Source organism: Chiloscyllium plagiosum, unplaced genomic scaffold (assembly GCF_037043375.1).
Source record: "Chiloscyllium plagiosum isolate Xiang-an unplaced genomic scaffold, Cpla_swu_hap1 HiC_scaffold_21, whole genome shotgun sequence".
Classification (NCBI taxonomy): Eukaryota; Metazoa; Chordata; class Chondrichthyes; order Orectolobiformes; family Hemiscylliidae; genus Chiloscyllium; species Chiloscyllium plagiosum.
In genome coordinates, this window is record NW_028270159.1 from 12,963,045 (window position 1) to 12,977,465 (window position 14,421).

The window sequence follows — 14,421 nt, forward strand, 5'->3', positions numbered from 1 at the left end:
CCTAATCTAGTCCCATTTGCCAGCACTTGGCCCATATCCCTCTAAACCCTTCCTACTCATATACCCATCCAGATGCCTTTTAAATGTTGTAATTGTACCAGCCTCCACCACATCCTCTGGCAGCTCATTCCATACACACACCACCCTCTGCGTGAAAAAATTGCCCCTTAGGTCCCTTTTATATCTTTCCCCTCTCACCCTAAACCTATGCCCTCTAGTTCTGGACTCCCCGACCCCAGGGAAAAGACTTTGACTGTTCATCCTATCCATAGTTAAAAATCACACAACACCAGGTTATAGCCCAACAGGTTTAATTGGAAGCACACTAGCTTTCGGAGCGACGCTCCTTCATCAGGTGATTGTGGAGGGCTCGATCGTAACACCCTCCACAATCACCTGATGAAGGAGCGTCGCTCCGAAAGCTAGTGCTTCCAATTAAACCTGTTGGACTATAACCTGGTGTTGTGTGATTTTTAACTTTGTACACCCCAGTCCAACACCGGCATCTCCGAATCACCCTATCCATGGCTCTCATGATTTTATAAACCTCTATAAGGTCACCAAAGCTCCAGGGAAAACAGCCCCAGCCTGTTCAGCCTCTCCCTAAACCTTGAACCCTCCAACCCTGGCAACATCCTTGTAAATCTTTTCTGAACCCTTTCAAGTCACTTACTATTACAACTCTGGTGACTTCTCGACCACTATAAATGCAAGCTGAGGAGAGAAAACAGAATGCTATGGGACTTGAAAGTAATATAAACTTTGTAAAGATTTTTGGGATGGTGTGAAGGTAGAAATTCAACATAAAGCCAAACTCCAAAGTTGTGGCAAATATGGGAATGTTGACAGAGGGAACTCTGTTCTTGCATTTGAAAGGATTGATAGAAGTGAGGTGACAGTATAGACTTGATGGGCTTTTCTGGACTTTTGATTCTGATCACCAGGAGATGACATGGCAGCTATCGCACAATAACAGCAGAGGGCAGATTTTCTCAGCCTTGCTAGGAGTTGGCACCATACCCAAACACTGACACACCAATTACACGGTGTAATCCATGCTGTGCACACTACCGCCCACTGCCAACAAACACCAATCCTCTGCGACCCTCCAGCTAAAAACACACACACACACAAAACTGAAAAAGAATCAAAAATAAAGTAATTTGACACTGGACCCTGGTACAGTCGTTGCCATAGAAAATGTATCAGTGACAATGTGTCCTATATAAACCTTCACAAAATGTGTCTTCTCTCACAACCATAGGACCACAAAATATAGGAACAGAAGTAGGCCATTCAGCCCATCGAGCCTGCTCCACCATTCAGTGAGATCATGGCTGATCTGATAATCCCCAACTCCACTTTCCTGCCTTTGCCCCATTAATCCTAGATTCCTTTCCTGATTAAAAACCCTGTGTATCTCAGCCTTAAATAGATTAAATGATTCAGCCTTGAAAGCCCTCTGTGGTAAAGAATTCCACAAATTCACTCCCCATTAGCCATATTATTTCCAAACACTATGGTGACACAGTGGCTCAGTGGTTAGCACTGCTGCCTCACAGTGCCAGGGACCCAGGTTCAATTCCAGCCTTGGGTGACTATGTGGAGTCTGCACATTCTCTCACAGTGCTAAAATGTGCAGGTTAGATGGATTGGCCGTGCTAAATTGTCCTGTAGTGTCTAGGGATGTGCAGGCTAGGTGGGTTAGCCATAGTAAGTGTGGTTTAAGAGGATATGCTGAGGGGGTTGGATCTGGGTGGGATACTCTGAGTCTGCACCGGCCCTCCTAAATGGGCCAAATGGCCTCTTTCCACTCTGCAGACGTTGTGTATGTAAACTCGATCAAAATTATATCATCCTGACTTCTTGAAATTCACAAATGCCTTCTCTACATTGAGAGGAGACCAGAAATCAGAATCTCACAAACTCTTTCTTGATCTAAAACGTACATTAACCCTTATTAGCATAAGATGCAACACTGGCACTACCTGGGTTAACCGCAGGTGGGCAAGTGCAAATAAAAAGCTTGCTCAAGACAGCTGGGTCTTATTATAAATCAGCTGTGGGTATAATTGCATGGTGCAAAATTAATGCACATGAGATGAGAGCATTAAAGCAATCAATCAATCAATCAAAAAAAAAGTAGTCACACTAAGTGGCATTGCCTGGATTTATTGACCAGTAGGTAGATTTCCAAAATAAAGCACAGATCCAAATCACGTCCTGAATAAAGTCAAGCTATGTGGAAGTTCAAGCCTTGGAAACTCTCCGAGAGTCCATCTCCATCTCCAGCTTCCAAAGTAAGAACTATTCCCGTGGCTGATCTGAGTACATGAGTAACACCACTTAGCTGCACGTCGGTCATCGCTTCCTGGCTGACATAAACACTTCCTGTACTGGGAACGGTCAAAACAAACCAGACAGCTTATTCACCTTACACCTCAATTCATCACACAAGAGAGATATTCACACCAACCTATACTGAGGGACCACATAGCAAAGATCAGCCATTGTTCACTATCCCAGCTCCACTATTGTCCATCATCACACAGTCCTGATGGGGCACTGGTCTTGTGCATTTTTCATACAATCACAGAGCTCAGAACAGGTCTTTCAGCCCATCAAGTCTGTCCTGCCAAAAATACACTGAATCTTCACTAGTCCCACTTGTTTCTGAACTCTTGTCCACCCACCAGTACCCAACTTGACATTAAACACTGGAATTCTCTCAACACCTCTCTCCCATCTCTCAACCAAGCTTTTAGGTATCTGTTCACCTTCTTTGACTCAATGTTGATTTCCGTCTGGTTACAATGAAAAAACCTGCTTTCGTATAGCACCCTTAACATAGCACACCTGTGAGGGATGTTATTCTAACAAACAAAATCAGATATTGAGCCACGCATGGAAACAGCCAGAACCAAAGTGCTGGTCAAAGAATTTGATTTTAAGGAGCCTGTTGAGGAGGAGAGAGGGATAGAGTTTAGAGCCCAGGCTGCTAATGATATGGCCACCAATTGGTGATGCATTTTAATGCCAGATGTTCGAGACACAAAATTGAGAGAGACAGACTCTGAGGGTTGTGGTGTGAGAGGTGGCTAAACACAGATGGGCAGAGGCAAGCTAGGCCACAGGAGTAGATGAAAAATGTGAGGATTTTAAAAGCAAGATGTGCTTCACTGAGGGCCAATGTGGGTCACTGAACATAGTGACAATGAGTCCTGGTGAAACTAAGGCCAAGAGCAGCTCATATTTGGTACATGCCAAATTTACAGAGGGTACAGCAAGGAATATCAACCAAGATTGCATTGGAATAGTCAAGGTTAAAGATAAGAAGGGCATGGATAGACTTTACATTTTTGGTGAACCCATCCAAGAGGCTTTACGAAGGCTTTTACTGTGCAGTAGCTCCTCAGGGCAGTGCCCTAGCTCCCAGCTGCTTCATCAGTGACCTCCCCTCCATTATAAAGGTCAGAAGTGGGGATGTTCAATGATGATTTTATAATTTTAGTACCATTCGCGACTCCTCAGGTACTGAAGAAGTCAATGTTCAAATGCAGCAAGATCTGGACAATATCCAGGCTTGAACTGACAAGTGCCAAAGTAACATTTGTGCCACACAAATGCCAGGCTATGACCATCACCAATAAGAGACAATTAACCACCATCCCTTGATATTGAATGGTGTTACCATCACTGAATCCCCCAGTATCAACATCCTGGAGGTTATCATTGACCAGAAACTCAACTGGACTCAGCACATAAACACAGTGGCTTCAAGAGCAGGTCAGAGGCTAAGAATCCTGCAGTAAGTAACTCACCTCCTGACTCCCCAAGCCTGTCCACTATCTACAAGGCACAAGTCAGGAGATGGAATACTCCCCACTTGCCTGGATGGGGGCAGCTCCAATAACACTCAAGAAGCTTGACACCATCCAGGACAAAGTGGCTCACTTGATTGGCACCCTATCCACAAACATCCACTCCCTCCTCCACTCACACTCAATAGCAGCAGTGTGTACTATCTACAAGGTGCAGTGCAGAAATTCACCAAAGATCCTCAGACAGCACCTTCCAAACCCACCACCACTTCCATCTAGAATGACAAGAGCTGCAGAAAAATGGGATCACCACCACCTTCAAGTTTCCCTCCAAGCCACACACCATCCTGACTTGAAAAAATATCATCGTTCCTTCACTGTCGCTGGGTCAAAATCCTGGAATTGCCTCCCTAATAACATTGTGGGTCAACCCACAGCAGGTGGACTGCAGCAGTTCAAGAAGGCAGCTCACCCCCACCTTCTCAAGGGGAAACTAAGGACGAGCAATAAATGTTGGCCCAGCCAACATCTCACAAATACATTTTTTAAAGTTGCTATATAAACAAAAGTTCCTGTTTTTGCTTCACTTTGCATTTCTTTACTCCCGTGACATTGTGGGAGTAATGGTTACAAAGGAACTGACGGGCACAGATCAATAGCAAATCTCCTCTGCTCTGTGTTGTTACATTTTCAACAAAATACTCAGAAATAGCTGTTGTGCCAGGCTGAGATTAGACCTTAATAAAACAGAGCACCTGAACAAAGACGCCAGCATTAACAGACATCATTAGACACAATAACAGTAGACAATGAATAGCGATCCTCTGACACTAACATGCAGGTTCTGAGTGTCAATCCAGATACTGATGAATTTTAGTGTCCCATTACCTAAATTATACACATCAGTTGGTACCTAATGTTGGTGGCTGGGGTCTCTCCTGAGACCAGGAGTGCTGGCGAGAGCCTTGGATCACTCCATTTCAGGTAGTCCTACTGGTGTACAGATTGACTTTCTTTGGCATCTAGGTCTTCTGAGGGGTCAGAAATCCAGCCCGTAAAAGACTGCCACCCAGACACCAGCAAAGGTGCAGCACTGCCAGTGGGGGGTGGTGGTAGCAGTTGGTACTGCATCCAGGGAGAGCCAAGGTGGAGCGTTTCCAAGCCACAGGTGAGGCCTCTCCATCAGGCACAGTCACTGAACAAGGGATGGAGAGGAGCCTGAGAGAAATCACCACCAAGGTGTGCTTTCTGGGCTTCCACGGTGGCCCCCTACCATCCTACCGGCTCTCCTCTAAGCCCAGGGACAGTGGGATCTCTTCACAGACCATTGCCAGATCACCTATGTCACTGGTTAAGGTAACAACTTTCCTAACAGACTTAACCTTAACCCCAACAAACCTAACCTTAAGCTGAACATAGCAACAACAACGACAACGAGAGAGAAGGTAAAGAGGGAGGGACACACACACACACACACACACACACACACACACACACACACACACACACACACACACACACACACACACACACACACACACACACACACACACACACACACACACACACACCCAACCACCCTTGGTGTCCCATCTCTCTCAAAATGGATACAGCTCTTCATTGAGCTGTGGTCACCCAGTTGAGCGGCCCAGTTGATGGTGGTCTTTGAGTTTCCTCATACATTGAATTTGAATTCAATAAATATCTGGAATGAAGGGTCTAATGATGACCATAAACCCATTGTCAGAAGAACCCATCTGGTTCATTAATGCCCTTTTTGGGAAGGAAATCTGCCATTCTTACCCAGTCTGACCTACACATGACTCCACACCCACAGCAATGTGGTTGACTCTTAACTTCGGCATGGGCAAGAAATGCTGGCCTAGCCAGCAACACCCTCATCCTGTGAATGAAATAAAAACAAACCAGACATCATAGGAAGGGAGCAGGGTGACTGCCCATCTACCGGATTACATGCTCTCCCTGCAGTCAATGTCATCTCTGGAAGTGAGGGGAGGGGTATTCAATCCCACCCATCAAGTTAGGATACTGTGACTGCTGGAAAATGTTCCCAATTTGAAACCTCCTTTCCGACTCTGTCACTGAAAGAGTTTCCTTAGGGGTTTACATGGGGACCAGGGATTACATTGGGACCATTGTTCTCTACTCTCATTGTACAAGACTGAATAACTCATTTGTAGAAATCCTCAGTAAAGTCGCAGACATTATGGGATCACTGCTCATCCTAGCTCCCCATCCATATAGAGTAACTGAACTCAATGGTTTGCTTTCCAAACATGGTAAAGATCCATGAAGCACATACGATGTGAGGTGCCAGGGTTGGCCTAGGGTGGACAAAGTCATACGTTACACAACACCAAGTTACAGTCTGACAGGTTTATTTGAAATCACAAGCTTTCAGAGTACTGCCCCTTCATCAAGTGAAGTCACTGCTGGACTGTGACCTGATGTCTTTAGACTTTAAACTAAACAGATAAGCAGCAATGTTGGAACAGAGATACAAAAGCCAGACACAAAAGCATCACGAAACAGCAAGGAAGATTCAAGTATCCGAACATGGGATATTGTTGGATCCTTGCTGAGTGAGTGGGTCAGATATCTGAACAGAATCATGACTGTGCTGAAGAAAAATCTTATTGATGGAAATCAATTGAAAATAAAGATCAAAGTAAGACGCACACCAGAGCTACAGTTGTAGACAGAGTGGATAAAAGGAAACGTGTTTCATTATGTAGCACTGGGGCTTGTGGTGCTCCCTCAGCGTTGACACTCTGACAGTGCAGTACTCCCTCAGTGCAGACCCTCCGACAGCGCAGCCCTCCCTCAGCGCAGATCCTCCAACACTGTGGTGCTCCCTCAGCGCTGACACTCCGACAGTGCAGCACTCCCTCAGTGCAGACCCTCTGACAGTGCGGCACTCCCTCAACACTGACCCTCCGACAGCGCAGCACTCCCTCAACACTGACCCTCCGACAGTGCAGCACACCCTCAGCACTGACCCTCCGACAGTGCGGCACACCCTCAGCACTGACCCTCCGACAGCGCAGCACTCCCTCAACACTGACCCTCCGACAGTGCGGCGCTGCCTCAGCGCTGGCCCTACTACAGCGCGGCACTCCCTCAACACTGACCCTCCGACAGTGCGGCACACCCTCAGCACTGACCCTCCGACAGTGCGGTACTCCCTCAACACTGACCCTCCCACAGCGCTGACCCTCCGACAGTGCGGCGCTGCCTCAGCGCTGACCCTCCGACAGCGCGGCACTCCCTCAGCACTGACCTTCCGACAGTGCGGCGCTCCCTCAGCACTGACCCTATGAGAGCGCAACGTTCCCTCAGCACTGACCCTCCAACAGCGCAGCACTCCCTCAGCGCTGGCCCTCCGACACTGTGGTGCTGCCTCGTTGCTGACTTTCCAACAGTGCGGCACTCCCTCAGCACTGACCCAGTGACAGCGCAGCACTCCCCCTGTGACAGCGCAGCGCTCCCTCAGCACTGACCCTGTGACAGTGCCTGCTCCCTCAGCACTCCCCTCCGACAGCGCGGCATCCCCTCAGCGCTGACCGGGCATGGATAGGATAAATAGACAAAGTCTTTTCCCTGGGGTGGGGGAGTCCAGAACTAGAGGGCATAGGTTTAGGGTGAGTGGGGAAAGATATAAAAGAGACCTAAGGGGAAACTTTTTCACACAGAGGGTGATATGTGTATGGAATCAGCTGCCAGAGGAAGTGGTGGAGGCTGGTATAATTGCAACATTTCAAAGGCATTTGGATGGGTATATGAATAGGAAGGGTTGGAGGGATATGGGCCAGGTGCTGGCAGGTGGGACTAGATTGGGTTGGGATGTCTGGGCGGCATGGACGGCTTGGACCGAAGGGTCTGTTTCCATGCTGTACATCTCTATGATTCTTTGACCCTGTAACAGTGCGGCACTCCCTCAGCACTGACCTCCAACAGTGTGGCGCTCCCTCAGCACTGACCCTCCGACAGTGCGGCAGACCCTCAGCACTGACCCTCTGACAGTGCGGCGCTCCCTCAGCACTGACCCTGCGACAGTGCAGCGCTCCCTCAGCACTGACCCTCCCGCAGTGCGGCATACCCTCAGCACTGACCCTCCGGCAGTGCGGCGCTCCCTCAGCACTGACCCTGCGGCAGTGCGGCGCGCCCTCAGCACTGACCCTGCGGCAGTGCGGCGCGCCCTCAGCACTGACCCTGCGGCAGTGCGGCGCGCCCTCAGCACTGACCCTGCGGCAGTGCGGCGCGCCCTCAGCACTGACCCTGCGGCAGTGCGGCGCGCCCTCAGCACTGACCCTGCGGCAGTGCGGCGCGCCCTCAGCACTGACCCTGCGGCAGTGCGGCGCGCCCTCAGCACTGACCCTGCGGCAGTGCGGCGCGCCCTCAGCACTGACCCTGCGGCAGTGCGGCGCGCCCTCAGCACTGACCCTGCGGCAGTGCGGCGCTCCCTCAGCACTCAACCTCTGATAGTGCCCGCTCCTTCAGCACTATCCCTCCGACAGTGCGGCGCTCCCTCAGCACTGACCCTCCGATAGTGCGGCGCTCCTTCAGCACTATCCCTCCGACAGTGCGGCGCTCCCTCAGCACTGACCCTCCGATAGTGCGGCGCTCCCTCAGCACTGACCCTGCGATAGTGCGGCGCTCCCTCAGCACTCAACTTCTGATAGTGCCCGCTCCCTCAGCACTGACCCTCCGATAGTGCCTGCTCCTTCAGCACTGACCCTGCAACAGTGTCCGCTCCCTCAGCCCTGACCCTCCGACAGTGCGGCGCTCCCTCAGCACTGACCCTCCGATAGTGCGGCGCTCCCTCAGCACTGACCCTGCGATAGTGCGGCGCTCCCTCAGCACTGACCCTGCGACAGTGCGGCGCTCCCTCAGCACTGACCCTGCGAAGCTCCCTCAGCACTGACCCTGCGAAGCTCCCTCAGCACTGACCCTGCGACAGTGCAGTGCTCCCTCAGCACTGACCCTGCGACAGCGCAGCACTCTCTCAACACTGACCCTCCGACAGCGCGGCACTCCCTCAGCGCTGACCCTGCGACAGCGCGGCACTCCCTCAGCGCTGACCCTGCGACAGTGCGGCGCTCCCTCAACAATGACCCTCCGACAGCGCGGCACTGCCTCAGCGCTGACCCTCCGATAGTGCGGCGCTCCATCAGCACTGACCCTCCCACAGTGCGGCGCTCCCTCAGCACTCAAACCTCTGATAGTGCCTGCTCCCTCAGCACTGACCCTCCGATAGTGCCTGCTCCCTCAGCACTGACCCTCCGATAACGCCCGCTCCCTCAGCACTGACCCTGTGGCAATGCGGCACTCCCTCAGCACTGACCCTGCAACAGTGTGGCGCTCCCTCAGCACTGACCCTGCGACAGGGCGGCACTCCCTCAGCACTGACCCTGCGACAGGGCGGCACTCCCTCAGCACTGACCCTGCGACACTCCCATAGCACTGCAGTGACAAGGACAGCCTGAGTTTTGCTCTGAAGTCCCAGGGGAGTGGAGTCTCCCTGAGATTTGGGATTAATTCTGGTCTTTTTGGTCACATTGAGGGGGTGACAGTGAGTAGTGGGCGGGACGCTGAGGGTTCATAATTAGCCCGAAGTTGAACACAGTGGCAGGAAGAGCCTGAGGAGCCGGAATGGTAATGATGGGGGTGAGTGGGGGGAGTGAAAGACTCTGTGTGCAACCTGAGCTCATTCCCAATATCCCCTTCCCCAAAACCAAAGGGCAATGTCAGAACATCCACGCAGTGTAATCCCTGCATTACACTCCAGTATACCTCAGTCTCGATGTTCAATTGTAGATTTTATCTTTTTCACAAAAACGTAAATATTTATTATTCCAGAGTCCCCAGTACAATTGCTTGTGGACAATAATCGATCCATTGACGCCTGCAGCTGTTTATAAATCCACCCCACCCCCACCTCACCAACAAAATGTTTTAACATCCACTTAATCTGCGGGGAAATATTTCCACATCACCAAACCCGCGGTGAACTCTCCAATGATCCGAGTCCCACACTGCCTGCGGCTCCGGGCTGAAGCCGCAGTGGAAAACCTTTCTCTGGTCCTATCGCCCCCTCCTCCGCCCCCGAACACACAGTAACACACACACACAAAGTAACACTCACAGAGACTGTAACACCCACAGTCAGCCACACAGAGTCTAACATACAAACAGATTGTCTGACTGGATGTTACAGTCTCAGTCTAATACACATATATGGCCTATAACTCCCAGAGACTGTAACACGCACAGTCAGACACACAGCCTAACACACATATAGACTATAACACCCAGAGACTGTAACACCCACAATCTAATGTACACACAGGGTAACACACATGACACTCAGTCACACACACACGGTGTAACATTCACCTTCACACAGACACACATAATGTGGCACTCAGTCACACACAATGCGTAACACAGTCACACAGACACACAGTGTAACACCCACAGAGTCGAACACCTACAATTATCACAGTATAACACCCAAGCAATCACACACCACAATGTAACACCCAGTCTCACACCCACGGTCACACAGTCTTACACCTACAGTCTTACATCAACGCAGTCCAACATTCAGTCAGACACCCACACAATCTAAAACCCACAGGCGCACACACTGGGTAACACCGAGTCACTCTGACATACAGGGACACAAAGTGAAACAGACTAACAGCAATAGACACACATGCATATAGTGATAAAATAACAGTCACAGAGTAACACAGACAGTGACATAGTAACATGCAGTGACAGGCACAATGACTGACATACAGTCACACACAGTAACAGAGTGACAGGTGCACACTGACAAATAACTCAGTGACAGGCACAGTCGGTCTCACACACGCACAGTGATCTCGCCGCGCGTACAGTAACACCGTGTCCCCATGCAATACACACTGTAACACGGAGCTATGGCGGATGCACCGCCGAATGCGGTGAAATTGTTATTTATGGGAACGCTGCTGCTGGAGCCCGACCCGGAATTTGCCGAAATGCTGCGAGCCACTGCCGCTGCAGCCGAGGTCAATGAATGAACTGGACTCAGCGAAATCTGTTTGGCAAAAAAACAGCCGATTGTACCCTACCGATTTCATACACCGGTCTCCTGTAAATACTGTTAACCTGCACGGGTTGGGCTGTATGCGTGTGTGGATTGGGGGCGGGGGGGGAAGAAATAGCATGAAAACCAGATTTGAACCTTGCAATATTTTAAACCAAATACATTGCAGCGGGGCAGTGACAGGCGTAAGGTTAAGTCAGCTGAATTGATGTCAGTGAACTGGTCCTGCCTCTCGACATAATGCTCAGCCGATTTAGACCCGCTGTTTATCTGGTGACATGCACCAAAGATTAGGGCAGGAATCCGCCTCGGAATGCAGTGGATCTGGTGTTTTGTTCAATAAATAACAAATGATAAGAAAAACCTCCTCTGGATTTGCTGTCTTGGCGTTTTTTTTGGGGAAGGGAGAAACAACAACAAATCCAACAGCAGCAGCACAGCCATACATTATGGCCATTATTTATGCAACGGGAGAGAAGAGAGAGAGAGAGAGAGAGGGAGAAACCAAATAAATGCAACGCAGCGACTCACTTTCCGACGAAATTTTCCAGCACCGAGCTCTTGCCAGCGCTCTGACCCCCTACCACCCCGATCTGGGGCAGGTCCAGGTTCGCATTCTGTCCGATCTGAGTGAAAGCATCCTGCATCCGATTGACCAGGGGGATGAGTTCTTCCATTCCACGGTTGCCCATCTTTACTGGACAGTGAGGAGCTGGGAGCAGCCGCTGCTGCTGGGGTCTGGACCCGGGATAAAGAGCTGGCAGTCTGGTCTAGAGTGTGCAAAATAAGCTGCACATGGAGCAGGGGGAAAAAAAAACCTCAGGCTGGAGGGGAAGGGGGAATTGCATTCGCAGGTTAAATGCTATTTTCCCTCTCTCCCCTTTGCAGCCGCAGCCGCAGCCGCACACTCTCCGTTCCTGACGGCCCCTCTCTCCCGTTCTGCCCGCTCCGCCTGCGCTCCCGCAGCCAGCGATTTAAAGGGAACCAAGAGGCGCTCCCACTGCGCAGGCGCCCCCGCTGCCGGTCCGCGCGGCGCCTGCCGGGATCTGTAGTCCACGGCGCCGCGGCGCCTCCTTGTGGGAGGCCCGCCCCGGACTCCAACTCCCAGGATGCCCCGCGCGCCCACCTCTACTGTCTCGCATCAGCGCCAGGGCTGCGCTCCGATTTATTCCAAATGCAACGGGTAGCAGCGCAACTCCTGCCCGGGGTTTCTTTTTTTGCAATCGTCGCCTGGTGTCCTCCCCGAATCATTCAGATAAAAATCGGTAGTTGCACAAGTAGAGTGCGGGGGAAAGCTCTCCCCCTGTCTAGTGCTGCAGAGGCGCAAGGGTTACAATGCAGACTGGAACTTGTAGTCGTACCTCGTAGAATTCATTCTGCGTTTCACCAGAGCATAGCATGCACCAATTTTTGGAAAATAGTTATACGTGGAATAATGGGGCTCTTGTGGTGCATTGGCACTATCCCTGCCTCTAATCTAGAAGGCCTGGACGATAAGGGGTCATTTGCTCCTGAGTTGTGTTATATCAACTATATTTACAGAACAGTGAATGGCCTGGACAGAGTGGATGTTGGGAAGACGTTCCCATTGGTCGGAGGGACGAGGACCCATGGGCAGAGCCTTAGAGTTAAGGGAAGACCTTTTAGAACGGAGATAAGGAGAAACCTCTTCAGCCAGAGAGTGGTGAATCTATGGAATTCACTGCCACAGAAGGCTGTGGAGGCCAGGTCATTGAGTATATTTAAGACAGGGATAGATAGGTTCTTGATTGTAAAGGGAATCAGTTTGTTACAGGGAGAAAGCGAGGAGAATTGGATTGAGACTCGATGGGATGAATGGCCTAATTTCTATGTCTTATGGTGTTATGGTCTTAACTCCAAATAGGTTGTTTTACTCAAAAAGTAATTGGGGACTCTTAGGTTGCCGTGGCAATGTCGCTACCGCTGGCCAGGAGGCTTGGGTTCAAGTCCCACCTGCTCCTACTGCAGAGGTCCATAATAATATCTCTGAACAGGTTAGTTAGAAAATATCTAATGCAATTCAAGCAGAATTAGTATCCCTCTCACCAGAAACAAAACACTGCACAAAGAACTGCAGATGCTGGAAATCTGAAGCAAAAACGGAAAGTGCTGGAGAAACTCTGCAGAACTGGCAGCAGCTTTGGAGAGAAAACGGAGTTAGCGTTTCAAGTCCTGTTCGACGTTCCTTCAGAACCAAAATATTTAGATGTGAAATGTTAACTCTGATCTTCTCTCCACAGTCACTACCAGACCTGCTGAGTTTCTGCAGTGCTTTCCATTGTTATAAATTATTCTGTGTTTTTAGAACATCAATTATGGGATTTGAATCTGCTGCCATTTGTTGCCCATGGTGAGGTTCCTTCTTGAACATTCCTGCCCATGCAGCTACATCCATAATACCGTTAGGGAGGGAGTACTGGAATATTTCCATAGCCTGGAACTTCTCCATAACAGAATTGTGGATTTACGTACCTCACATCGGTTCAAGAAGGCAGCTCACCAACACCTTCTCCAAGGGTATTTAGGACCTAGTAATAAATACTGGCCTGGTCAGTGATTGTGAGAGTGACACTGAAGGAGAGGCAATATATTTCCAAGTCAGCATGGTGTGGATTTGGAAGGAAACATGCAGGTGATAGTATTCCTCTGTACGTGCTGCCCTTGTCCTTCTGGGTGGTAGAGGTCATAGGTTTGGAACTTGGTATCAAAGGAGCCTTGGTGAGTTTCTGCATTAGAATGGTACAGAGTGCTGCCAGAGTGTGTCAGTGGTGAAGAGAGTGAATTTGGAACAAGGTGGATGAGGTGCCCATCACATGGGTTTAGATTAGATTAGATTAGATTACATTACAGTGTGGAAACAGGCCCTTCGGCCCAACAAGTCCGCATCGCCCCGCCGAAGCGCAACCCCCCCATACCCCTACATTTACCCCTTACCTAACACTACGGGCAATTTAGCATGGCCAATTCACCTGACCTGCACATCTTTGGACTGTGGGAGGAAACCGAAGCACCCGGAGGAAACCCACGCAGACACGGGGAGAACGTGCAAACTCCACACAGTCAGTTGCCTGAGGCGGGTATTGAACCCGGGTCTCTGGCGCTGTGAGGCAGCAGTGCTAACCACTGTGCCACTGTGCCACCGTGCCGCCCACAAACTTGCTTCAGGCTGGAGGCTGGAGGGGTTTCCTCCCACAGGCTGGGTTGCTTCAGGCTGGAGGGGTTTCTTGCGTGTTGTTGGAGCTGCACTCATCTAAGCAGGTGGGGAGTATTCCATCACCCTCCTGATTTAATTGTGCCATATAGAATCATAGTATCCCTACAGTGTAGAAACAGTCCATTCGGCCCAACAAGTCCACACCCACCCTCCAAAGAGTATCCCATCCAGAGATATTCCCATACCCCTATTACTCTACATTGTCCCCTGACTAATGCACCTCACCTACACATCCCTGAACACTCTGG

General features: G+C 50.3%; 1 protein-coding gene across 12 annotated transcripts in view; it reads right to left on the reverse strand.

Moving 5' to 3' along the window:
- Positions 1 to 11,888, reverse strand: part of LOC122564941 (dynamin-1) — a 251,392-nt gene extending 239,504 nt beyond the window's left edge. For 8 of the 12 annotated variants that reach the window (XR_015760697.1, XM_087998277.1, XM_087998280.1 and 5 more), the window contains exon 1: positions 11,470 to 11,887. Coding sequence is in view for 11 of the 12 variants with exons in the window: in XM_087998277.1 (XP_087854403.1) it covers positions 11,470 to 11,630 (161 nt within the window). In the remaining variant the exon portion in view is untranslated. Of the gene's footprint in view, positions 1 to 11,469 lie in introns of all 12 variants that reach the window. The other 4 variants (XM_087998278.1, XM_043720449.2, XM_087998279.1 and 1 more) reach the window with 2 other exon arrangements.
- Between the last annotated feature and the right edge of the window lie 2,533 nt (positions 11,889 to 14,421).